This window comes from Anas acuta, chromosome 1 (genome assembly GCF_963932015.1).
Source record: "Anas acuta chromosome 1, bAnaAcu1.1, whole genome shotgun sequence".
Lineage (NCBI taxonomy): Eukaryota > Metazoa > Chordata > Aves > Anseriformes > Anatidae > Anas > Anas acuta.
The window spans coordinates 189,095,929-189,123,710 of NC_088979.1; the positions used below are offsets into that span (position 1 = coordinate 189,095,929).

The following is a 27,782-nucleotide window of genomic DNA, read 5'->3' on the forward strand; positions in this document are numbered from 1 at the left end:
TCCTCCTCTTCCTCCTCCTCTTCCTCCATCCATTCTTCCTTCCCCCTGTCCGTCCTGCCCTCCCCGGCCGGCAGCATGGAGGGCGTGGAGGCGTACGGCTTCTCCGCCGCCATGAGCGGCGCCTTCCTCGTCTCCTCCCTGCTCTTCGCGGCGTTCAACCGCCGCCTGCGGGAGCCCTACATGGACGAGGTCTTCCACGTCCCCCAGGCACAAGCTTACTGCCATGGCAGCTTCCTGCAGGTGCCCCGGCTCCCTCCTCTCCCCCGGGCTCGGCTGCTCCTCGACCCCTGCCCGGTTGTTGCCGCGGGTGGGGCGAGGGAGGGCGGTGGGACGCGAGGTCAACCCAGAAGGAGATCTCGGGCTAAGAACGCCTCAAGTCCAACAAAACGGCATTTTGTGCTCAGAAACAGTGCTCAGACATCGGGACGGGTTGCCCAGGGAGGTGGTGGGGTCACCGTCCCTGGGGGTGTTCAAGGAGAGGTTGGACGTGGTGCTTGGGGACATGGGTTAGTGGTGGCACTGGTGGCAGGGGGTTGTTGGACCAGGTGGTCTGGGAGGGCTGTCCAACCGTAATAACACCCTGACCCACACGATGAAACAGAGCAGGGGTTGGCATTGCACATCCTAACCCTGCTGCACGTCTCAGGTCTCTGTCACACACCTTTGACTCCCCTCTCTCCTTGTCCCCGTTCTCCAGTGGGACCCCATGATCACGACCCTGCCGGGTCTGTACCTGCTGTCGGTCGGGGTGGTGAAACCCGCAGCGTGGCTCTTCGGGTGGACGGGCCCCATCGTGTGCTCCACGGGAATGCTCCGCTTTATCAACCTCCTCTTCAGCGCTGGCAACTTCTACCTGCTCTATTTACTGCTCCTAAAGATCCACCAGAAAAATAAGGTACGGTCAAAGTTGGGTTATTTTATGCACTAGTACAAACAACTTCTTGACTCTGTGTGTTTACTTCACTAGGTATATGAGCTACTGTCAGTTTTAAATACCTGCAGGTACTCCTACCACTTTGGTCATTCCTTTTCTTTTAAAAACGTATTTCTTCTTCTGTCAGGGTGTGATCCTCTAAAACTAGCGTTACACGTTACTGTAAGTAGTCCCATTGAAATACACATATAAAATTATTAGATACTAACTCATCTAGTTGGTTAAGATTCTCCACAAAACTTTTAACCACTGAATCCTGAATGCAGCCCTGTAAGCTGTATGTGAACCAAAATGTGTTCTTTAGAGATACACCACATTTGATGTCAATATTTAGAACTGGAGAATAATCCAGGTTAGAAGGGATCTCATGAGGTCTCTAGCACAAAGCAGGCAAGCCCTGAGATCAGACCAGGTTGCTCAGGGTGGGGACTGGAAAAATCTCCAAGGATGGAGAATGACTGCACAACTGCACTGGGCAAACTGTTCCACTGCCTGACTGTCCCCATGGTAGAAAAGGAGTGTGTGTGGGGGGTTCATTTTTATTTATTTATTTATTTACATCCAGTCTGAACCTCTCATTTCAATTTATACCCGTTGTCTCTTGTTCTCCCACCATGCACCATTTGAGAATCCTGGCTCCATTTACCTCGCTTTACCTTAACTCCCAATAGGTACTGGTAGGCTGCTGTTCAGACACCCCAAATCCATCTGTTCTCCAGGCTGAACAAGGCCAGCCCTCTCAGCCTCTACTCCTAGGCCAGGTGCTTCAGCCCTTGTCTCTCCTGGTAGCCCTTTGCTTGCAGGTAGCCCTAAACTTGTTCCAGTTTAGTCACAGCTTTTTTGTATCATGGAGCACAAAACTGGACACGGTATGCTAAATGCAGCTTGACAAATATGGAGTAAAAAGGGATAGTCACTTCCCTTGATCTGCTGCTACCCTATTGTTAAAGCAGCTCAAGAGGTTCTTGCTGTTCCTTTGCTGCCAGTGCATCCTGCTAGCTCATGTTCACCTTGCTGCCTGCTGAGAACCCCAGGTCAATTTCCAAAGATCCTCAGCTACTCCATGCTCAGGTTGTATCATTGTAGGGGGTTTGCTTTCCCAGATATTGGCATTTGCTATCGGCCCTTGTTGAATTTCATAAGATTTCTGTTGCACCCTTCCTCTGGCCTGTGCAGGTCACTCTGGGTGGCAGCCCTTCCCTTGACCATACTGCCCAAGTCCCCACAGGTCAGCATCGTCTGCAAACGTGATGAAGTTGTACTTTGTTGTTTCAGATCGTTGACAAATGTTAATTTTAAACAGGACAGGTCCTAGTATAGATCTCTGCAATATTCTTGTAATCTTTGGGTACACTGATCCAGCCAGTTTTTTACCTGTGTAGCTATCCACCCATCCAGAACATAATATTCCAACTTGGATACAAGACTATTGTATTTTTAAAATGATGGAGTATCTACCACTCTCGTAGGTAAATTGTTACAGTGGTTAATGGCCTATTCAAAACCTTTTGCCTTAATGAAAGTTCTTTTGTTTCTCTTTTAACCGTAAGAACATTTTTTCTTGCTCTCTGTTAATTCAAGGATTCCGCTACTGTAAAGAAAACTTCATCTGATGTGTTATCCAACAGGACTCTTCATGTTTAAGCACAGGATAAGACACAGAATTAGGTCAAATTCAATAAATTGTTTCTTTTTTTGGTACAAAGAAGTTTATGTTTGGAAGTGGGAATGTAAATATAAGCAAACAAAAAGTTTCTTGATAGTAGTATAAGTGCGAGAAAATGTGCTTGTGTTCTTGCAACTTCTTTGAGCTCTGAGCGTTTTCTGTATTCTCCTTTCTGTATGGTGGTGACCGTCTGTTTCATCTCAGACTACACCCTTCAGGAACACGCAGCATTTTTTAACACTGTGAGTTGCATCATGTCATGTAGTGAGTGGCGTACTTGGGAGAAGTTTTTAACTGTATGATCTCCTACCTTCTTTAAAGTTTCTTTTTTTTTTTAAATTTGTGGATTATAATGAAAATAAGAAACAAAAGCTGCACCAAAGATTAGAAACTTGAACTGACTTCTTTTGTGTGCTGGCCTCAAAAGATGCAATAGTAAAAGCACAGAATGATGTGTTCTGCTGTCTCACAAACAGAACCTGGTGAAGAACTGATTTTTTCTTTTTTCCCTCTTTATTTTGGCTATTTTAGTTCTTTTATCCTAGGTATGGGAGCAGTTACACTCTCATAATAATTTTGATACCACAAATATGTGAACACTTGACTTATGAAAGGAGTTGGTGCATTTTCTTCGCCATATTTTATCTCACCAGCAATAACGTGCCATGTTCTCGTTTGTCTTCTACCATTGTATCATCCAGCACTCTATATTAACATAGCAGGAGCTTAACAAAACTGTAGCGTGTGTGCTCATGCAGCAATGGAATCAAAGAGCATTAGAGATGCTATATTGTGGTAATTGAATTCTCACAAATAATATATAAATTTATTGGATGTTACTAATCACATTTTTCTGCTTTTTCTCTAGGCTGTGTCTGGTTTCCAGAGAATTTTGTCTTCATTGACTCTTGCAATATTTCCCACCCTTTATTTTTTTACATTCCTTTATTATACGGACCCGGGATCAGTATTTTTTACTCTCTTTGCATATTTAATGTGCCTTTATGGTAACCATAAAGCTTCAGCTCTGCTCGGATTTTGTGGCTTCATGTTTCGCCAGACCAATATTGTATGGACAGTTTTTTGTGCTGGAAATGTTGTTGCAGAGAAGCTGAATGAAGCCTGGAAGACAGAGTTACTGAAAAAGAAAGATGAAAAGGTCTCTGCCATGAAAGGATCGTTTCCAGATCTGATCAGAGTATTGAAGTTTCTTATGGAATATCTTACATCACCTAAAAACTTAGTTATGCTTGTTGCTTTGACTTGGCCATATATAGTATTAGTCACTGCGTTCTTTGTTTTTGTCTTCGTCAATGGTGGGATAGTTGTTGGTGACAGAAGTAGCCATGAAGCCTGTTTGCACTTTCCTCAGCTGTTCTATTTTCTGTCCTTTACTGTCTTTTTTTCCTTCCCTCACTTACTGACCCCTACTAAAATCAGCAAATTCCTGCTGTCGTTGCGGAAACACCCCGTGCAGTACGGCTTAATCACCATCATCTCTTTATTCCTGGTTTGGAAATTTACCTACGTTCATAAGTATTTACTAGCAGATAACAGACATTACACATTCTATGTCTGGAGAAAAATCTTCCAAAGGCACGAACTTGTTAAATATGCATTAATTCCAGCCTATATATTTGCTGGCTGGAGTTTTTTTGATACCCTAAAAACAAAACCGATATTCTGGACCTTAATGTATTTTGTGTGCTTATTAGCAGTCACCGTTCCTCAAAAGCTGCTAGAATTTCGTTACTTTATTTTGCCATTCTTAATATACAGGCTGAATATTCCATTTCCCTCTCTTTCCAGACAACTCCTTGAGTTGGCTTTTTATATTGCTGTGAACGTGGTAGCTTTTTTTCTTTTTCTAAACAAAACATTTCAATGGCCAAATAGCGTGGAAGTCCAGAGGTTTATGTGGTGACTTTTTTTTTTTTTAACCTTCATACCTTGAGGAAAAGCCAGTACCATTTCAAGGCTGTGCACTCTGGAATGAAGTACTGTGTTTTGCATTATGTATGAACATTTTTGCCCCAGTGGGGATTGGGGAAGGAAGGAAGTTGCTTATGTTCTTGGAACTGAATGTGAGGTCTGGTATCTCGTAAAGTGAAGGTATTATAAATATTGAATTTCTGAGCTCCTGGAATTAACAAATTCAGTAGGAGAGGAAATTTGAGAACACTTTCCAGTAATTAATGTGAAATATGGGGGATGTTTACAGTCATTTCGCATTATAATATATTCTCTAATGTACTTGAAGATATGACAGTTGATGTTTCAGAGGCTTCTCTTTAAAACAGAGTACCTAAGTGTTTAACCTCCTTGTTACTTCTGGGTGCATGTTTACTCACTGGAACGGGCCGCTTCCATCTACGGCTGCTAAAGGTCAAGGTATGAAACACTGCTAAAGTATAATGTTTGCAAAAACACCTACGTCCCACTGAATTTTCATGAGTTTTTTTGTCAATAAACGCTTACATTAGTTTTGCAAACAGAATGTAGGCTCTTTAATGATTAGGACATTTGGAAAATTTTACTTCAAACTGATATTTAGAAAATACAGTGGAAGCTGTATGCATCTACCTTCGTTGGGGGAATAAATGTTATTGTACAACAAAAGATAAATTGCAGTTGATAATGTGGCCTATTAGAAGGGGAGCAATTTACGTGTGTCAGACTGAAATGTGTCGTTACACAGTGGAATGCGGTATAATGAATACCCTTCCAAATAATAAGGCTTTTATGTCCTGAAGTTCTGTGCTTGCACATTTGTATTGAAGTGTAGGATATGAGTACACTCCCAAGTTGAACTCGGTGTTTCTAAGATCTTTGCCGTGCAATCTTAAATAAGCACTAATGGCATTACTGAATTGTTCTTTTAAATGTTTTTCTTATATGTGCAAATCTAATGGAACAAGGGAGTATATATTTTGTTTTACAAAGGTAAAATACAATGTGTGTGATTTTTTTAAAGCATCTAGCACATTATCTTCAGAATAAAAGAAGTTTGAGTACTGTAATGGTTCCTGTCAGTAAATGTCTTTAATTAGACTAAAAAATATTTGATCACCTCAAGTTAACAGTTGAACGGTTTTATAAATATAACTAAATTACGTGCTGGGGAGATGCAAAGCTTCACATGCTGTTTAACATCTCTAAGGTCTTTCTTGCCCTGTAATGAAAATACTGCAGTCACATCTATGCAAACATATTATCTTATTGCCACTCCAGTCACTCTGAAATGGAATTGCGCTTCGAAAGGTCAGTACTCACAGCAGTGCTGTTATTTTGTGTTTTCTTTATAGTATACAGATCAATGTTCTGGCTCTGAGCCCTTCTCTGTACTAACACCATGAAGAGCGTGTTTGGCTCGGATTCTCCTGTCCACTGTCTTTGCGACCCTGTTTCTTCTAAGGAAACCTTAAAGCTACTCAATGAGTAGGTTTATTTATATTGCATTTGAAATGTTTGCCAGGTCACTGCTTTCTTTTTGCCCTGTTGCCAGTATGGTAATTTGCTGACAACGTGCGTACAATAGGGAAAGCAATTTTCCATCACTCCCTGTTTGGCTTTATATCAAGCTGACAGGCCGAGAGAAGCCTGAATTGGTTTGCTTTTCAAGCATCCAGCATGGTTCTTGCAGAAGCCAGGATGCTGTGCAGTGATTTTATTATGATGGGTTTGGGGGGAAGTCTTGCATGCCTTCTGCATCCAGTTTTGTTTTTCTATAACATTACAAAAATGTAAACAAGGTAAAGAGCATATATGCATGTTTCAGTGCAACTGCATTTGTGTCCTCAACTTGTGGTACTGAATGAGTTGGAAGGGTAATGTGGGAAGTGATGGGGCCCTGGACACTACTTTGACCTGTCTTCAAGATCTCTTTGATTTTTTTGGCTTATATAGAGGAGCTGTTGTTCATTTCCTCGACAAAATGAAAACATTCCCGTACTTCTATAGGGCACGGCTGTTTTATTTTGTCCATGATGTCTATCCATGTTGGTATTTGAATGCCTTTAATCAACACTGTTAATGATGAGAGTGCTTATGCTTCAAACTTACCCTCAACTGAGATAGCAGCCATGTTTCCTGTGAAAAGAAATTAGTTTAGATAAATACTATTTAATGCAACTAAACATTTATTTCATAAAGAAAAGTGAATGCAAAAGACCCACAAATGACCATGATAATGACTAATGACCATGTTAAAAGATACTGGAAAAATTATATAGAGAGAGGTTTCTGTGAGCTGTTTTATTAGTTTGTTTTTTAAGAACGTTGTAAGACAGCATAATATTTTATAATGGGATTCATCAATGTACTTGTATATTTTAATGTAACTGTACAATTCTTCTCAATGTTTTTTTGTGAAGTTAGGCTGAGTTGAAATAAGTTACAAGTTATAATAAGAAATAGGAAAATCCATGAATTATTAAAACATGAAAGAAGAAATTTGTTTTTGGAGTAAAGCTGTATTTTCACTTTTGCTGATGAGCCAGGGGGACTTTACAGGTAACATTCTATATTAGACTGATTCAGTTTCATAAATCAAAATGGTTGTAATTACATTATGATTAATCACAAAGAAAGTGTTTCCTAGACATTTCAGAAGTATCAGTAGCAGTGGCAGTTTTTAAATCTAGATATAAGAATTTGTTTAACATACTTGGATAATCTTGGAGCATCTCTTGGAAAATTCATCTTAGTATTTTGTTTCTGCAATATTTCCATTGTGGCTGTTTGTAATGCATGACCTATTCAGTGTAGAGACATGCAGAAAGAGCTGTGTTTATCCTGGTTTTGTTGCCATGGTCTTCTAGCTTCAGGAGGAATTACTTCTGGTTAATTCCTGCGCTGGTGTAAATTGGCAATGAAATTACTTCCAACAGCATTAAAACAATTATCACTGTAAATTTTATTAATCAGCTATCCATTTAGAGAAAAAAGCTGCAGTAATTTGTTGAAATGTAATGTCTGAGATTAAAAGAAAATGCTGCTAACAATTTTATAACTGCCATTGAAAAATAAAGGCTCAGGTTGTTTTCCTGAGACAGAAAGAAGGTGATTTTTCAATCATTCTCAGAAGAACCCAAGCAGAGAACTGAACAGCTGCAGTGTGGCTGAATTGTTTTGAGGTGAAAAACACAAGAAAAGTAATGGAAAACTTTTGAAGTTACATATAGGTGGTTATTTGGGAAGGTAGGTAGATTGTTTGTAAACAGTAATCTGTATTTCTGTTATTTGTGAGTATTCTGCATTGGTTTTGTTCCTCTAAAGTCCTTTGACAACATGTTTGTGTTCAAAATTAGTATGAATTTTACACCAAAAGCAATATGTGCATGCTGAAAGATTTTTTTTTTTTTTTACCTATTCCTTTGATTGTGAGTAGGTAAACCAAAAGGACTACTTCTGTTAAAATACTGTAGGAAAGTCTTCCATAGTCTAGAGGCAGACTGTTGATTTTTGCTCCCTGAATGCTGGTTTGCATTTTTTCGCAAGGTGGCAGCCTTGTGCCATCCTGTTGGGGTGACCAACTGCTTAATGTAATGCTGCTGGAAATCACAGCATCAGGTTTCTTAGCTTGGCTATTTCCTGAGAATTAGAAAACTTCGAGTTCTGTCATGGCTGAGTGCTTTTTTCAGTAACTGGTTTAGCTAAAATGTTCATGTTTTTAATTATCAATTTAGAGTGTATGATAAGTTTTAGAAGAAGCACTGGTTTTGCTCATCTTTAAAATGTATTTGATATTTTTATTTGATATTTTTATTTGTTTATCAAGTTTTCACATCAGGTCTTAGATAACAAAAATGAAATTTGAAAGCTTATTCTTGACATGATGTCAATATTTTAAACACTACACTTGCTTAGAAAGTTAGGTTTCCTTCTGCTGTTTTATTACCGACTTTCACAGACTGTTATTTCCTTCATATGGTCCATTAATTGCCATTTAAAATAAGAAAAATACATTGGAGGACAAACTGAGGAAGGCAAAGTAATTATACTTATGAGACTGACACATGGTGATTTTCTGAAATATTCGCTCTTTTTGTTAGATGATGCACATACGAAATACAAATGTTCAAATGTCTGTTAGCCCTGTAGTAGTTGACACGCAGCATTTTATATGCATCATCTGCTTTTTGTGTAATGAAAAAGTCTGTAGCCAGAGTCCATGAAAATAACTGCTTCCAATTACCTCAAATTCTGTGTTTCTATTCACTGCCCTGTTTTTTTGTTTTCTTTCCTTAAAAAAGCTTTGCTTTTCTTGTTGGGTTGTATACACCTTTTATTTTTGAGTCAGTGACATTTGTTTGTCAGCTGAGATGTCTTTTATAGGAAAAAAAAAACCACAAGACTCTTAAAAGTATGCTTTAGATGAATCCAGAGAACTGGTTTTTACTAGCAAACATCGTTTTGCAGACAAAAGAAATCTGTCCATGAGACAGAAATGCTAACCTAGCTGGCAACCTGTAGCTAAAATGTCCTTAATTTGTGAGTTTTTGTCACTGGGCTTTGTGCTTAATCTCAGAGTGTGCTCAGGACCTCATGCTGTTCCTTAGCTCTGGGGAAAGTTGGAATTTCAGGAGCAGGAAGCAAAAGGGAAAGGATTGCTACAGCCGATTGCTGTTGCAACACTACCAGCAGCAGACATGGATGGGATGCTCTGGGGCACTGCTGCACTGAGCGGTGCTCTGTAGCTTGGTTAAGCGTGTGGTGGTGTGGGAGAGGGGTTTGCCATGCCCGAGGGAAAATGTCTTCTCCACATGAAGGAGAGGCTGCCTGTTGCTGGAGCTGGCCTGATCACTGGTAGAACGGTCTTGGTAAACCTGGCAATTAATTGGTTTATCAAACGATGTTTCTGGTACTTAGGTGTGGATCTATAACTTTAAGGTTTTCAAGAAATATGAGCCTACTTGAATTGCACCCCTGTGTCAGTAGTGGGGAAGGGGTTGCTGTTGTTTTCAGATCATTTGTTGTCCAGATACTCTGCTGTATTTATAAAGCAAAAATCGTCATATCTTAAAAAAATAAACACTTTGAAAACAGTCTTTGCGTGTGCTTTATTTCCTGGATCTACGCAGATGTAAATTAATACACAGTGCATTTGACTGGAATCAGTATGAATTGGTATTAGTGGTAGCACTATATCTTCTCAAAGCTGTAACTGCAGAAGTTTGTGTCCTTAGCTACCTTCAGATCTTCTCTAACGAGATTACGTTTCCATGTTTTCGTATCAACTGTCCTAGAAGTATTGTCATAGAAATAATCTTGTGCCTGCACAGCGCAAAAGGAATGTTTATGGTGATTATCGCTGACAAGAGTCTCTAATTTTAGGGCACTGCTTCAGACCTGCACATTTCAGACACGTAACTCGTGCTGCATTTTCCTGGGTTCCCGTCGAATCTCAAACAAAACACTGCCTGGTTGAATTGGAATCTAAATGACAAGCTCGAAAAGAACAAAGGAGAGACGCCCAGGAATATTACTGATTTCAGAGAGAGCATTTTGCCCTCTGGGTCAGTGCTGAGCAAATGCCACAGCATTGGTGCTGGGTGGGAGGAGGCACTTCAGAACGGTAGGGCTGGCCAGGAGCAGCCTGGCTGCTTTTTACCTAACATTTTCTTTGTTTCAGGTAGGATTCCTTACTCTGTGCACTTGTGCACTGTTAAAAAAACATCGTATGCTTCTCATTACCAAGATGATTTTATGGCAGTGGTCAACTGAGATAGCTGTGAAGGTGGGAATTCATCTGCCAGGTGTCTTGCCAAAGCTACCTGCTGCTGAGACCTTCTTTCCAGTGTTTTGGCAGTGTATTGTGAGCTGGGGAGGCCCCCACAGCCAGCATTTAGGCCAGAAGGACCAAGGTTTGAGCTGATTTCCCCAATAACCACTTTGCTGGCTAAACGTGGAAACTTTCAGCTCAGTGTGAAATGTTAGCTTGTTTTTAAAGTCTCAAGAAATTTTGGGGAATAACTTGCCCTGTCCAGTTCCCTTCCTACAGAAGAACCAGCAGCCTGTCAGAGGAAAAGGAATTTATTTGCTGATTATTACTATAATCAGCATGGAGTTGGATGTGTCTGTGCTAAAAATATACTGGTACAGATTTGCTCCAACAACAGTGAGTTTTGTTCAGTTAATTATCGCTAAGATGGAAACATTTTCTGCATTCTTTTCTGAAACGGGAAAGAGTGATAGCTCATTGCTTAAAAGCCAAAAGAAAAACTTGCACTTTCCTAAAGAATTAAGAAGAAATAATGTTTGGGATTTTGGGGCTCTCTGATGTCTGGAGGGAGCTTTAAGTTTGCCTCCAAGATAAATACTATTAATTTCCCACCTCCCTCCATTGCTGCTTGTACAATATACACTGCTTAAATTTTGGAGGGGGCGGTGGAGGAGGCAGCGTTGTAATGACCCAATCCAGCTGATGCATGGCAGTAGGCCATCGAACTTCATCCAGCAACTTCCACTGAGAGGGAATTAGCTTCCAAATTATGAGTCCTGTAGAGTTTAATATCTTGTGGCTGAAATGGAGCACATCTTCTGAAAACACACTCTATTTAATGCCATCAAGTAGTGATGAATTCGCTATGCCCTTTGACAAGCTTTTTCAAAGATATAATAACTTTTACTAGAAAAAAAAAAAAAGCTTTTTTCCTCTGGTTATTGGCTTTATGCTACATCTGTGTGCAGACAGATCTCCCCATTTTCCTCTTGTACCTCTGGATATGCACAATGTCGCTTCCATTTATGCTGCTACATGCAGATCACAACCCACCAATATCTTAACCTACTGACCCACAAAACCATGAGGACTCTTTCCTTCCAGATAGTTCTTCCTCTGGCTTTGTGTTTTGTTTTGTTTTGTTTTTCTTCCCAACATGTGAACAAATTTGGTCACCAGAATTGATGTCAGAACAACACTTTTGACCTCTTCTTTTTTTCTTCATTTTTTTTTTTCTTGGTTTTGTTTTGTTTTGTTCTGTTTTGTATAGAAGCAGTATCATCAACCTAGGCATACATCCAGCTTGCTCTACTTAGGCAAGGCAAGCTCCATGGCACCTTGTATGGATACCCTTAGTTTGAACAGCGTGCTGATTATCTTGTAGGTGAAGCATTGCTTTTGGACTTCTAAGGTCACGGTAATGGAAAAATACCAGAAAATACAACATAGACTTGCTAACAAGTCCCATAACAACTGCTTTGCTGTGGCTAGAGAAAGGGCAACAGCATGTGAGGTTTGGATAAGCAGCTAATGATTTGGCTGATTTCCTTCCCCTAGAACTCCTTAAATGCTTAGGGAGGTAAATTGGGTAGGCTGTCTGCTGTCTTGGTCTGTAGAGCCAGAGGTACCTTGAGTAGCTTGCTGTTGTATTGAGAAGCTTCTTATATTTGCCTCAAGATATGATTTCTTTGTGGAATTTGAGCACATCATTTTTTGTTTCCTGTCTGGTTTGAAGTAGAGGTATCCAGATGATGGGGTGGCTCTGGAAGACCACCTTTCCTTTTCCTTAGCTTGATTAAGTCAAATTGCAATTGCCCTGATGGGGCTCTAACTACTCTCTAACCATGAAGCCAGTCCACTTGAGGGTTTATGGCTTTGTTTTATTCATTTTAACTTGGCAAGAAACCTTTGATTTCTAAAACCAAATTAACTCTGCCACCAAAACTCGTGGGCACATTCCTCTTGCGTTTTCAAATCCTAGCTTTATAATTAAAACTTTGTGAATAGGGAGCCTTTCTGTAAAATAAATGTCAATCTTGCCAGCAATTAAGGCTTCTATAAACCTTGGCATACAATTATGGTACAGATCAGTTAACGTAAGTTGTTTGTGACTGAATCTGAGTCAAAGATGTTAAACACTTGCAAAGATTCCAACTTGCTATTTAAGTCATACATAATAGAGGACTTGATGCTCTTGAATTTTCTTGCCCATCATTTTGCCAGAGAGTAAGCAAACAAACAAGAAAAAGCTTTAAAGTCAGCTATAAAATCTTGATAGTCTGCAGTTACTTGGGGAAAAAAATAGCATGTCAAAATCAGCTGGTAGTCAACACCTTTCTTTCTGTAAGCAGCACTAAAAGATTTCTGGTAGTTTTTGCTGTGATGGATCTCAGGGTAAATGTTCTTCAGCCCTTTTTGTTTTTTCTTTTTGCAGGATCCTTTTTGCAGTATTTGGCTTTATTAGCTCTTAGATGAACACCTGATTTGGGGGTCTTTTTAACTAAAGTAAAGGTAAAGGAGAGTATACATAAATGAGCGAGTGGTTCTGCACACATTTTTAACAGCTAGGAACTTGCAGTCTGTAGCATCAGCATCTGTGGTAAGATGTTTAATTACATGACACCGAGGTAGTTATTCAAAGTTGCAAGGAACATTGAGAAAGATCCCTGCTGCCTTTGCAGTGCTGCTGCAATGTTAATGCCAGAGTTAGGAACGGACCTATACGCTGTAATCAAAACGCAGGCAGCGGCACTTGTTGACAGCCTACATTCAATACTTTATTTTCTCATTAAATCTAACATAAAGTAAGCAGAATAATTGGGAATCAGATTTAACCTTTAATGTTACTCTGAAAGTGTATGGATATTGACAATTTTTTTTGGGTGCTTTGAACATATACTTCTGAGGCAGAGTTGAGGAAGATAATTACAATCTAACTCTCTTTTCCATTACTCACACACTAAGTTAATTGAAATTGTTGTAAGTACAACTTCATGAGATGGATCCATTTTCATTTCAATACCGCATTCTCCAAGGACACTATCTGGAGGATCTAAATCAACAGGAACTTGCACACTAAAGAAATAATAATGCCTTCTTCAAACACTTCAGCCACATACTCTCAGTCTTACAAACTGAAAAAGCAGTCATGAAGACCTTGGAAGATTTTTGGATTTGGTGTAGTTAGTAAAATACGTAATGATACAAAAAAAAGTAAAACTCACAGCAGTGACTGCTTTTTTATGCAAGGTACCATTTAATATTTAAAACAATCAGATAATATATAGGGAAATAAGTTGGTTTTTTTTTTTTTTTTTTTTTTTTTTTGTAACAGTTTTTCTATCGTCAGCTCTGATAAGGTAGAAAACAGATGTGCATCGAATCTAAAAAAGTAGGACCTCATAGTGCAGGTGCTCATCACCATTTATGTGGACCTAAATACCTTAACAAATCTGATCTTTTTATTTGAACTGTCATTAGGACTTCTGTATTTTGTTAACAAATAAGAGAATAAAGTGAGGGCTGTGCCTGGTGGTCCCATGGAAGAGAAGAAAGATGAAAATAATCGTGTACGTGTCTGCAGAGAGTTTGGGCCAGGAATATATTCTGTGGTAATGGCAACCCCACTCCACCCTGCCCCCTCAGCACCCAGTTTCATCCCTCTGCAGGATGAACCCATTCCTCCCATCATAGGCCAGCCCTCTTTTTCCCACCTCAGGCCTATCTTTGCCTGACACCCGCCTTCAGCAACTGAGCAAATCCCTGCACTTTTTATCACCTTAAGCAGAGCTCCCCAGGCCTTCCATTGCTGGCCTCCACGCTGCGAATTTCTCAAGCCCTCAATTCTCTTTCTTATTCCTAAATCCCCCTCTTCTGGCGATCCCCATCTCTTGCCCTGTCTCTCCACACCTTAGCCCCTACACCTCCTGCAGCTGCTCAACCATTCTTCCTTTGGTGCAACTTTCTCTTCTTCACATAAGCACGTGCCACAGGCCACCTGCAGTTTTCTGACTTCATACTGACCACCTGGCAACCTGAGGCCATCCCCTACCATCATTTTTGCTACTGAAAAACAGAATCCAGAGCTCCTTCTGGCAAGAACTTCAAGAAATCTGAACGTAGGCTGTACTTATCATCAGCGTGGTGGGATGGCACCTTGATAGGAAAAGATTTGCCTGGGGAAAGAAGGAGTGTGTGATGATCCTGCCTAGCTGTCAGAAGCAAAATTTGCAGAGGGGGGCTTTGCTGGTCTTGATTTTCACAGCTGTGGTAGGGCCTCTCCAGATGATTGTGTCATTTTAGCTGGGAGGAGCTGAAAGCCCTTTCGCGTTGTCCTGAAATGGCAGCTACAAAGTGGCCGAGCTCCGCAGATTGCATTGCTCCACCCTCAACAAGTGTTATGGACAGCCCCAAAATTGCCAGCAACTTGTTAGCCCAAGCCCTTAGGCTTCTTCATCTGAGGTGCTGTGGTGTCTCAATCTCCTCGTCCTGGAGATGTGTAGCTCTTGAGCAACCCAAGATCCAGAGGCTGCATTTCAATGTTTTCAGAACTTGCTAATGGTTTAACTCGGACTGGAGCTAGTGTAAACTGTGTCACTAAACCACCGCTGGAAGTTGTCTTCAAAGACACAAATAGATACCTGCCAGTCACAAGCACTGAATTATTATGATTCAAGCTCCAGAAGTCCTGTGGCTCAAAATTAAAGGAAAGGACAATTTCTGTCAGGTGTTCTTAATTCCTCAGACTCAGAGATTCACTAAATGTAGTTTTGTTAAAAGTGGCATGGATATGGAAAACTGAAGTATGCCAGACGACCTTGTAACACTTTCTCGGTGGTGTTCCTTTTTGTTCTGTGCAGTGTCCCACTGGAGGTAGTCGAGACAGAATGAGATAATGCACAAAAGGATATTTCTTCACTAGAAATATGCCTATAGAATAAAATTCACTTTTCATTGCTCTCCATGCACATGTATCCCTGTAAAAGATTAGAAAATCTTACTTTTTTTTTTTTTTATTTTTTTCTGGTGAGACAGATTCTCTCGGTGGCCCATTATAGTTTGATGTTCTTCAAAATGCATGAGTGCAGCTGCTGTTACAGGATAAGTGGCATTTGGAAATGACTTTTTTTTCTTTCATTTCTAGTTGCTTTCTTCTTTTTGTATTTCATCTGTGATATGTGGCAAACTAGTCTCGTTGTCTTTCCTCTTACTGGAGAAGGATATTTTTTCCAATTTTGTGTTACCTTTTATTTTTTCCTTTATCTTATGGCAAAAAAATGTTTTAGTATAAAGTGAAGATAAGAGTTAATTAGGTAGAACTGTGTTGTTCTCTCTTTCCTTTTTTATTTATTTTTAATTTGCAATATTTAAAATCTGTTTAGGATACATATAACCCAACAAAGACTTATAACCAGTGCTTTTTAAAGGAAATATATTGTATAGTTTTCTTTGTGGATTAAAAAAAATCCTCACTGAAGGAAAAACATTAGACTGAAGACTTATCTTTTATCACTAATGATAAAAGAGACTTTGGAAATAGAGGGGTTGTAAAAGCTGACCTTCATGTTTTGGCTCCTCTCACAAGGCACAGACTGGTATTATTCTTCTCTTGGACGGCAGGAGTCAATATCCTCTAATCTCTGCTGCTCCCATAAAACCTTCTCTTTGTTGGTCCCCTTAAAAAATAATTTGCTAATGATACATACACATAAAAATAATGCTTCTGGACAATTTTTTTTTTTTTAAAAAAAAGGTAAATGAAGAGAAACCAGGGTGTTAAGAAGTGTTGGCTGTTAACAGATCTTTGAGTTTCCAAACTTCTAATAAGGTTATTTCCTGCCATCTGAAGAGGTCCTTCACAGGAGTGAGCAGGGGTGCTGTGATGGTGTGCAAGAAGTCCACACACCCATTGCAATACTTTCTGTGTTTCCTGGAGAGCTGACCTCCCACCAGCGCAGATTTTAGCTTTTCTCATTATAAGCTTAACTTGCTCTCCCCTCGCCCTGGTTCAGGGGAAACTGCCCATTTGGCATTTTTATAGTAGCTATTTCTTCTGATCTATTTTGGCATTTTCTGCCATCATAGCTAAGCAATGGTGAATAGCAAAATCTGCTACTGGAACTGGGGCAAAACCAGCAAAGAAGCCACTGGCTGGGGTCATAAATGACTGGGGCTTATAACAGGGCTTTGCAGCAGCTGGGAATGGTAACGGGTGCAGGACATGACTGGAAAGGTTCAGTCAAGCTTTATGCCGTATCTGTAGGCAAATGAAGCTACTGAAAAGGAATATAGCCTCTGGTGGGAATTCCAGATACATCAGACACAAAGCTAACATGGATTTTTATTTTTATTTTTATTTTTATTTTTATTTTTATTTTTATTTTTATTTTTATTTTTATTTTTATTTTATTATTATTTTTTTAACAGAGAAGTAGAGTTATACCAGATCGTTACTTTTCAGAAATAACATTGCTAGAAAATACTCTGGTGAATGAGGGCTTTCAAGAATGAAATTTGTATTTATTAGGATGACATGCCTGTCGTAGTAATGGCAGACAGTAAATCAGGATTTGACTGTTAGAAGTTAAAGTACTTCTTAAAGTCAGGTTTGTTAAATGAATGACTATAAAAAGTTAAAAAATACATAAAAATGCCTAATGGACATTACTAAAAGGACAACACCTTCAAGGCTTGGATTTGGACTTGTTGAAAAGATAGTAAAAATGGGCAATGAATATTCTTACTAACACTGCAATGAAGGTATGTATAAAATGTACTATATAAATAACCACGGGGATGAGAGTCCTTGCACCAAGAGACAAACAGATGTATAACAAGGAAAAACGTGAGTGCAAAAGGCAATGATAGGTAATGAAGTTGGTGCTGTTGCTGTGAATGTCAGAGCATCTGACAAGTATCCTGCAGCCAATGGAGGAGCCCCAGCCCCAGCCCCAGCCCCAACCCACAACAACCTGCTGCAGGGTTGCAGCAATTAGAAACACCAGGGGTGATACAGCTGTAACGAGAACTCATAAACCCCTGAATATTTACAAGAAAAAGGGAAGGAAAAGGAGCATTAGCTGCTTAGGAAACTGGCAGCACTGTGGTTTGAACAAGATGTTGTTGGGGCTGCTGGTGACAGCCTGAGAGGAGAAGCACATCTGCTCCCTCCTGCGCTCCTCCTTTCCTATAACACTTGTTTCCCTATCTTTCCCTGTTAAAAACTCACTGTGGTTATAAGCTCTGGCACAGACTTGCAGTGATCGCCTAAAAATGCTGCAGTAGCCCCTGAAGTGCAGCTCTCAGAGCACATTGGCTGCACACTGTTAAAAGCACACATCTTCTCCATGGAGGTGCTGGAGCTACCCCTGCACCTGCTCCGTGGGTGGCTGTAGCTACCTATTGTCTCCGTGCACCTCACAAATCATTGCACAGGAGAGAAAATAAAACGTTTTTGGAAGGTTTTGATGCTGTGCAGGAGTCCAGATGGATACGGAGACAGAGCACATGCCTTTGTTTTCCTAGGAACATCCTCTTTCTCCAGCTGAAAGTCTCGCTCACATAGTGTTAGAGGATTTGAAAAACTTGGGTAGGATTTCCAAGTGAACTCAGTCCTGCGTGCAGATCAGCCCCACCGCACACAGGCAGCCAGTCGGGAGCATCCCGGGCACGCCAGGTTTATACCCTCACACAGCAAAGCACAAACACACGTGTTTCTGCCTGAAAAGCAGCACAGAGACATGGCAATCGGTGTCGCTGGATGGGGGGAGAGGTGGCCATGCCTCTGCTTATGCTCTTTGGTGCACGACTTACTGTGCAGCTCAAGGTTTTATTTAGCTTAGTATTAAAGAGCCCAGGAGAAAGAGGATGCTCTTCCAATTGTCCTTGTAATAGCTGTGCAGTGATGACATAAATCTGATGTCAAAGTGAGTCCAAGAAACACACAAAACTGTACAGTGCAGTGTTAGCAAATGTAAAGTTTTCCTGTTCTGTGATTATCTGGGACAATTTTCCCTCATGGAAACTTTAAAATAATTGCTGATGATTTAAAACTTGAGAGCAAGTAGGTGACCTACTGATGAAAGCCACAGCTCTGGGCGCTTCTGATTCAAACACTGGCATTTTTTGCTCTTCACCTCACCTATTACTGTACAACACTGATAATAGGGAAAAAGCAAAGGCCTTAGCACTGACTCTTTCATGTTAGTTTTCCAGTTCATTGCAAATGGTGCTGTATTTCTCTTTAATCCCTGGCATTTCTAGAAACGTAATGCATTTTAAAACAGCATTTCTCTAACACAAAGCAATCCTGCTTCCAAAAGTAATTATTTTTTGTCTGAATGAAAATAAAATGCTGGTATGCGTGGAATTAGGTGTTGCCTAAACATAACAGCTCAAAAGACATTCCTTGATAAAGCTGTTGCTTGTTTCTTTTTTTTTTTTTTTTTTTTTCCCCTCTCCTAGAGAGTATGAGATTTTCATTACAAGTGGCACATGTTGTAATAAGTCATATCTGCTCTACAAGTATCTATGCTAACCATGAGCATGACCCAAGGCGCATTAGTCAGCCAGAAAGAGCTTGTCAAATAAAGGCTGTCTGCAGGAGGACAGAAGATGCTGATTGGAATTCAGTGAGTGTCAGGGGTGGTCCGTGCTGCCACTGCCACTGCTCCTCTGAAGGCACGTTAATTAAACAAGATGCAAAGAAAATAAGTCTGTCATGTTCTTGTGGTCAGAATCCAGGCAGAGGTAATAGCTGATGACTTAACTAGTTTCCAAAAAGCCAAAATTTCCAAAAGACATTCATCTTAAAGGAAAATTTAACTTCATCCTTTGTCCTTGTGTTTAGTTCTTCCTCTGATATTTTAGACCTAGCAATGGATCAGAAGTAGTTCTCTATATCAGTGCATCAGTCTCTCATAAATAACTGCTGTGATTTAGCTCAGGGAGAAAGAGCCTTCTGATCCCCTGAGATTTAAACCAAAACAATGTAGTCTGATTTGAGCCACGCGGATTTAATTAGGATGTCTTTAACAGTTAGTTGAAGGCATGTGCATTTTTCATAGTGAAAATCACTCAGATTTTGATCTACCTGACTAGAGACAAATTATTGTAATTGAAGCTGATGATGACACACTTGGTGATCAACAGTCATAACGTTTCCCCGTTAATGTTACCAGCATCCATCACAATCAATTTGTTGATTGCTAGCCTGTAAGGGTTCACAGGATATTGCAGTATCTGGCCCAAAACGTATCTAATTCTAATTTATCTACTTTATTGTAAATTCTTACTTGACCCATAAATCTAGTACCAATCACAGTGCAACCAGAAACTCCATATTCTAGAATTAAAAAATAATTGGATTTTCATTTTTATTTCTCCTTTAAAACCATAACTTCTCTTTACTATAATGCATGCTAAAACTTTGATGGGGCATTCTTTTTCTACAGAGCACACCTTCTACAAAATAATGAAGAATTTGCCCGTGGCATCTGGATCCCAGAGGAGGGCTTGGATAATTCTATTCTTGATATAAAATAGCGAAGACTTGCAAGGAATATGAACTCATATATAAATGCTGTCTGGTAATTGGGAGCCAAAATATACCCTAAATAATCCTAGCTGGGTTAGAAGATTGCAAAGTTATCAATGACTCGGGCATGTCTACAAATTGATTCACTATTTTAGTAACGAAGCCTGCAATTTACTTTGGGGGAGGAGGGATAAATAGTCTTTGTGTAGGAGATTAATATTATAGTAAGTAGCACTTTCGATCTTCTATTTTAATCAGCTACAAAACAGTGAAAAAAGTGCCCTGTATTGTATCGTGTCATCATCTCTATAGCACTTAAAAGCCACATTCTCAGAGCTATTTTTAACAGCATGAAACGGAGAAAAATAGACTCGGCTTTGAGGAAGATGCATGAGTAAGGTGGAAAGCTGTACCACAGAGACCTGAAATTTGTATTTCAGTTTCCTAATCTTGGCCATAAGAAAGGAGAGAGGGGTTTGCCTTTCATTTTAGTTCATTGCTAATGAGAATTCAGCTGCTGAGCACCCTGGTTGCCCCTTAGGCTGCAGGAGGTGCGACCCATCACCCCAGCAGTGCTCCCTGTGAGGGTTGGACTGGGAAAGAAAAAGGACTTGGGGAGATGTGCCAAAAGGCTCTGCCAGGACTCAGGGTCCCTCCTGGCCTTCATCCGAGCACTATGAGGACGGTGTTGGCATTGCCCTGTGGGGACAGACACCTTGTTCCTTGCTGGAGAGCGATGCAGGAGCTTTCCTTGGGTGGCAAGTCAGGGTATGCTGCCAGGTGAAAAAAAGTTGGTGTATTTTTAAAAAACCTCCCCTCACAAGCATGCCCGTTGTCCATAGGTCTTGCCGAAGAGAGCTTTAAATAGCATCAGACAGCTTATGCAGCCTAATGAAATCAGTCTGTGTTGATGTTGGCACTTGAGCTGCTGCATTTCCAAAGGCTGCCTCGCGCTCTCCGTCGGCTCAAGCAGGGATAACGCAGCCACGACCCCAGGCACTGCCTTGAAAATATGGTGACAGACAGTAAACTGACAGGAGAAATAGGTCAGAAAGAACACCCACTCGCATATTTATCCCTCATTTAGGAAAATGAGTTAACACCTTGTGTGAGTGTAGAGCACAGATAAGAGGGGCTCCGTGCTGTCTGTCCTGAGGCTCCCAAACCATGGAAGGAGATGGAAAGCTGGTCTTGGTGGGCTCCAGCATGGTCACCAGTGAAAGAGCAGACCATCCTTGGGAAGTCCAGGACACTCAAGTCAGTGACTGTGCTTCTGGATTATTACAAAGGTTACAAGTGGTGTTTTACTGCAGGATTTGGATGGAAAAGAGAAAATAAACAGATCTTGCGGGGCAGCCTGCATTTGGGAATGGTTCCCTCTTCTGCAAACCTGAGAAATGAGATCAGCTCTGGCCAGAAACCTCGTCAGCCATATCTAAGTGGCCTACAGCAAATTCCAGACCTCAGGAATGCATGTTTGAGTATATGGATATGTCATTTTTAAGCCAGTCTGTCTGGGTCATGGTGAACATCTGCTATTTTCTAGCTGCCTTCATGCCTGATCTCCACGCTCAGCTGAGCACCCTGGATGAGATACCCACCACAAGGCAGGCTATAGCCTCCTGCTCTTGCTTTGCCTTAGTTAAGCCTGTGGTTGCAAATCTAAAATAAGCCCTCTGAAACCAGCCTTCCTTTGATCTGTAGTGAAGTGCATCTCTTCAGGTTAGAGTCAAAGGCTACATGTCGTCCCGTAAAACACAAACAAATTGAAGGGGGACATCAGATTTCAAGGTAACAGGGGGAAGAGAAGGCTGAAGAGGCTAATGGGACATTCATTACTATTCCAGTGAAGATCTTCTTCTACTGAGAAGACCAGGGAAACAAACTTATTCCTGCTAATGTTGGTACTCGGTATTGTTTATGTACGTGCAGCAGGAGAAGGATCGTAGAGCCATCAATTTAGAAATCACTTCTTAAACATAGGTTTAATCTCTTATTGCAAATAACTGAAGACTTTTGTAAGAGACAAACTGTGCTTTGTGTGACAGAAATACACACTCCTTCCACCCCTTCATATTCCCTTTGTACTTGCTTAGCCTCTCCTCCTAAGAGCTTGTCCTACCACAAATGCTTTAACAGCATCCCTCTGTATTTGACCAGACTGCTCTGGTGGCTTTGAGTCCTGGGAGCTGGCTCTTTTGTCCTGAAAGAAAGCCATCTGTCACTGACAGGTTTCAAGTTTACCAGATCTGTCTAAAATTTACTTTCGGAGCTGAGCACAGCATCCTGAAGTTGCAGAAAGCTTGCGGAGCACACGGAGATGCTGCCCCCTCACCTTTCCAATGCAGTGCAGGTGCTTCACCCTGCAAAACCTGAGTGTGCTGCACTCTGTGTGCTCTCCTGAGTAGCTGCTCATGGTGTGTATGTGTACAAATATCTGGCTGCCTTGTAGCATAGCTGAGAACTAAATGGTCACTTTGGTTCCTGTAATCTGCTCCCTACAGTGAATTTTCTACCCAAAGAGTCACAGGTGGTTAGGACACATGGGGCTCTTAGTGACTCAAAACTGACTTCCAAAGTTGTCATATCCTGCACTGTACTAGTTCCAAGACTGTCTGAACGTTGGTTGTGCAAGTACTTTTCAGACAAACCGATGGACCTTTGTTTCCGAGACTACAAACATGTTTCTGTAGAAGAAAGGAGTTGCTTTAAGCAAGTTTGTACAGAATGCGAAAGTTTAATAAGCTTTATAGCAAGTGCCTTGTGCTAAAACAAATTGAAAACCTGTCCACTGGATCTGTCCAAAAAATCTTAAAATTACCTTTGGATTCAGTTCTGGAACATGCAACAAGATGGAATAATTTAACTTGATTTGACCCACTGGCTTGAAAAATCAAAAAGTTGACTCATATTGATACACTTGTATGGACAGGGATCAATGTTTTGATTGGAAGTCTTGTATTGCCTTGCCTCCTTTCCTTTTATTGCTTTTAATTTCTTTCTGCTTTACCTAAACTCTGTCAGCATCCTTTTGTTAAAACATATGATGACCAGATGACCAGGAAGACGTGTCTTGGGACTTGAATGAAGTCATCTAGGCATGGGCCCTCTAGCCTGGCTGCTTCTAAAACCTGATTTAATTCTCTTTGTGTTAGAACTTAGCTACACCTGTACCTCATAACACCACCATTTCAACTATTTTATATTAACAGCAATAGTAAATGGATTTTTACTGGTGCTGTTGTACCTTGTAATATGGGGAACTTTTTTGCAATTTCATGGAAAAATTTCCCAGCAAGTTTGAATTTGCTTCCAGAAAATAAATGCTAACCTATAAGTAATCAGAACATTTATGCTGTAGGTCCTTGATAAGGTTACAACAGAAATTTAGCATGTTAAGAGTCTTTTGAGCTTTTGAGTACAGAAGAATTTCTTTAAACATTTTATGGAAAGAAAATCATTGCTTTCTTATTCCTCAGACTGTTAGTTGGTTTTTGTTTGTGTGTGTGTATTTTTTAAAATCACCTCCTCATTTTATTTCATGTTGGACAAAATATGTGAAATGTTACCAAGAAAAATATTTGCTAGTGATTTCATTACATCAAGATTCTCCTGCTTTCTCTGGTTTTCATTAATGCTTTTACTTTCTAAATTTTAGCTTCTTATGGAGTCATTGCCAAAATATTGAAAAAATGTCTTCTAGCAGCAGGACCCACCTGCCTGGGCTCTCTGATGACCCCTCAAAGGCTTCAGAAGCAGCATTAAAAGTCTTATTACTTTCCTGCATTTTTCCATGTAGGAAATGGATTAGGATTAGTAACCGTTATGTAGCTCTAGGAAAGCAACAGATGAAAAATCCTTCTTCAATAGACGGGCAAGCAAAGAAGAAAAGAATAACAGCTTCCAGGGATGGATAAAGCCCAGCAAAGATTTTTCTCTGTGAGCAGGAATGCTCTCAACTCGGATGCTACAAAGCAGCCTGTGATTTGAGCTGTTAGGGTAATGGATTCAGACAGTCCAACCAAGGAGGAAGAAAGGAAGCAGCGGGACACGACAAAGAGCAGATTTAGGCAAGAACAGAATTGTGAAGATGTCTCAGTGAAATGTATTAACTTAAAAAGGGATCGCCTAGAGAAAAAAATCACGGAGGTAGTCAGGTAGCATCATGGTAAAATGCTCCATAATTCTCTGTATTTACCATGTCCTGAAAGTAAGAGCAAGTATTGCTTATTACATGGTAAAGGCAGAAGATCATGTTTTCTATAGCCCTGTTTTTATCACCCCGTGATGACAGGCAGGCCTCTGGCTATGGCAGGGCCCCGAGGGCACTCATGTCCCTGCCCACCTGCCCTGGGCCTTGCCCAGGGCCCAGGGCCCCATTTCAGACCAGCCTCCATCCCAGCAATGCTGTAGGGTGCTGGTACCCAGCCCGAGAAAGGAAATGAGGGCAACTCCTGGCTTGCTAAATGAACTGCACAACTGCCCTAGCCCTCGACAGGGCCAGGACGAGGTCCATGGAGCAGCTCTGCAGAACCAGATGACCCCATGGCCAGCATGACAAGGGACACCAGTCCCCAAGAGGGCTCTGGCTGAACTGCAAAGGCTGATCTTCTCCTGGCCCCAGGAGGACAGAGCAAACCATCTCTCCTCGGGCTAAGGCTGGACTTCCAGAGCTTCTCTCAGAACTAACCCCCACACTGCTCAGGTTAGTCAAACCTTGTCCTTACTGCTAAGAACAAGATGCAGTACCTGAGAAATGCTTTGTAAGATTTTCTGAAAGCCTGAAGTAGGTGAAAAAAAAATCTTAGAAATGAAAACTGGGAGAAGTTTGTGTATGCACAGGTCCATACTGCAGTGTCATTCACATGATGTTGGTTGAGGATGGGATTCTGAATGAAGATGAAGCGGGAGAGCAGGGGAGCAGGAGTGACAATGTGTATGGCATTTATACACACGGGTGCTTGGGTGCACTCACCGTGATCCCATTAAGTGTAGCCATGAGGTCAAACACATACAGCTCTCCAAAGTCTGGAAACACTGTCTGATCAAAATGGATGAATTTATGAAAAGGATTTCCAGTCATGTACTGTACAATGCAGCAGGCAATCACTTTAACTTAAAAGAACATCATTTTCATCTTGTTTCCATAATACATCCTTTTTTTTTTTTTTTTTCCTAAGATATTCTCTCTCATGAGACTAGCACAGTTTCTAGCATTTACTGAATATGTTTTTCGTGGTTGATCTCCAGTCCATAACATTATTGCTGGCACCCCCAAAGATGATCCAGTTTATATTAGTTATCTTCTTGGTATGGCATGCTGGAGGAGTTTCATAATCTGTCCTGTAATATACCCAAAAGGGGTATGTTGTTATTGCTGATTGAAATGCTCCCTAAATGCCAGAAATGCACTCATCAGCACTTCAAGTGATGTATTTATCTGAAGTAGTTTCCTTCTGATAATTTCATTTGATGACTAGAAAACGCAGCTTTCAAATCACTGTAAATCAAGCCCAGAATTTCTGGAGAATATTTATAAAAGCACAATTGGGTCAGACCTACTAGTCTTGGCTGCTAGCGAATGTTTTATCTTCTTGTGATGTTGCCACCTTAGAGCCGCCCATTCAAACACAACATCAACCTGTTACAGCTCACTACTCAGCAAAAGATACAGCTGTGCTGCTCGTGTGAAGGATATGGCTGTGTAATTCAGCTGGCTTCAGCACGCAGGGACTGACATCGAGATTAAATGAAGGCACAACTCTCTCAAAGCTTTTACCTCTAAATTGTCAGCAATGGGGTTCTGATTTTTTTTTTTTTGCCACCGGGAGCCAATTATTTGAATAAAGCTCAGTCTCTTTCTCTCTCTCTCTGTGTTCTCAATGCTTTGCTTTCTCCCCTCTCACTGCTTCTGCTCTTCAACATCTTAAAAAACAGCTTCCAGCATTCCCCACAGACGTTATTATCCTAAAAGGAGGGAAAATAAACACTGTATCTTATATACTTGATATGTGCAGATAAATCTGTTAACTTATTTGAAGTTTCCAGCAAAAAGAAAATGCTTAGAATGGCTAATGGAGCAATTGAAAACAGTAATCTTACAATATTAAGCAAAAAATCTGAATTTACAGACTAGCTTTCTGTAAACAAAATTACTGAGATACGCAGGTTGATTTTATTAACTTCCAAAACCCCCAAGGCAGACGAAAACAAAACGTAAGTGTCATAAATTATTCTAGGAATATTTTCATTTAAAATGACAATAATTATCCAAGCAGGACCCAGCAACTATTGATAACCTAAACCATACTTAGAAAATTTTACAGTGTTCTTGCTAGTTGCTTTGTCAAAATACATTTCAGTTTGCCGGGGAAGACAGCCACTACACTTCACATGTACACTGTTACATCTTCATACGTTGGAGACCAAAAGAAAAGGTTTTCTAAACTTTCCTTGAATAGAAAGAACATCAATAGCAGCTTTGTAGAGAAATCAGAGGAGCCCACTTAACCACACATTTTGGTTTTGAATTCTCTCTCCACCCTAGCCCTATGCTAAAATTATTCAACTAAATCAAATAATGATATTAAAGAGAACTGGCCCCAGTACTGAGCCCTGGGGGACTCCACTAGTGACCGGTCCCAGGGGCCAGGTTGGACTCTCAGCATCACCTGTCTCCCCCCACTTTTCTAGCCCATCTCCACATCCACTCAACACAGCATGATCTAAAGGGACCTTTTGCACAACCCTTCCCAAAAATGGAACCAATTCCTGTTGGAGAGCCTGGAGAGGACTGTACGATCCCATGTGTGTCATTAATGACTTTAGTTAGTGGAGGGGGACAGCACTGTGGCTCTAGTACCACGCACTGCTTGGGCACATCATCAGCTCCCATCCCACCTCCTCTCATGGACCAGAGCATCCCTGGTGAGTGCCACAAATCGGAGATGCCACCAAGGCATATTCAGTTAGAGAAGCACCTGGTTGTTCACTAGGAACATTTCTGCACCCGAAAAAGCAGTGTTTACCGCTGCAACCCTTTCTGTGGGTCTGCCTTCTTGCTATGCAAATCCACCGGTGGTTTCTTCGTGAGCCTGGAAATAATTTGTGGCGTTATTTTTGGCAATGTCCTATTGTGTTATTATGCCAAGATTAAATAGGATAACAGATGCAGTAATTAAAAATGAAAAAGTGACAGTTATTTTTGGCTCAAATAGTGACTATTAACTGACATGGTAGATGGGTTTCTGAAGCCAAAAATATATGCAATAGCAGTCAGAATAGCTATTATTTCCCTGCTGTTTATGAAAGGCATATGAATCACGACCTACACCCAGCCAGTTGCATACCTTTATTTCAGATGCTATTTAAATTACATTTAATTTAAATGAAGAGAAACAAACTAAGGAAATATCATTTTTTTTCAGGCTTTGTCTTACATCAAAAATCAGACAACTGTGTATCCTGATTTCCAGAAGAGCATAGGAGACTAATTAATAAACCAAAATGAACAGAAGGCGTACCCCAGGCTGACCTGGAAAAAGACCATGTTGAAGGATTCTTCAGATTTAAAGCAAAATGAAATCTGTTCAAATACACCATTCTCTTATTTTAGTTCAGAAATGTGCACACATTTTGAAGTGTTATTTACTGTTCAAAAATATTGCATCAGAGAAACTAGCTGTGAAGAAAAGGTGAATATTAAACAATAAACACAGAAAGCAAGAAATAATGATGCATAGCAGTCTTTATATTAAAATTAATAATATTCACATTTTAAGGGTGATGTCTAACTACTGCTTAGCCCTGTGACTCAATTCTCATATAGCGGATCAGGATCTGATTACAGTCCTTCACTGGTAAGATGCTTGGAGATAAAGTTTTCAGAGATGAGCACACGATCAGTGCTCAAAAAATAGTAAGA

The 27,782-nt window shown here is 40.5% G+C and overlaps 1 protein-coding gene across 3 annotated transcripts; it reads left to right on the forward strand.

Moving 5' to 3' along the window:
* Positions 1-4: 4 nt before the first annotated feature.
* ALG10 (ALG10 alpha-1,2-glucosyltransferase) lies at positions 5-27,594 on the forward strand. 3 transcript variants are annotated; one of them, XR_011092070.1, is made up of 4 exons: positions 5-240; positions 698-895; positions 3,469-4,991; positions 5,906-9,646. XR_011092070.1 is itself a non-coding variant. In XM_068669720.1 (3 exons), exons 1-3 carry the CDS (start codon positions 76-78, stop codon positions 4,522-4,524), a joined length of 1,419 nt encoding a protein of 472 aa, XP_068525821.1. In that variant the 5' UTR covers positions 5-75; the 3' UTR covers positions 4,525-9,646. The 3 variants fall into 3 exon arrangements, 2 of the variants coding, with proteins under 2 accessions (XP_068525821.1, XP_068525822.1); XM_068669720.1 differs by having other exon boundaries at positions 3,469-9,646; XM_068669721.1 differs by lacking the exons at positions 3,469-4,991; positions 5,906-9,646 and adding an exon at positions 27,286-27,594 and having other exon boundaries at positions 6-240.
* The last annotated feature ends 188 nt before the right edge of the window (positions 27,595-27,782 follow it).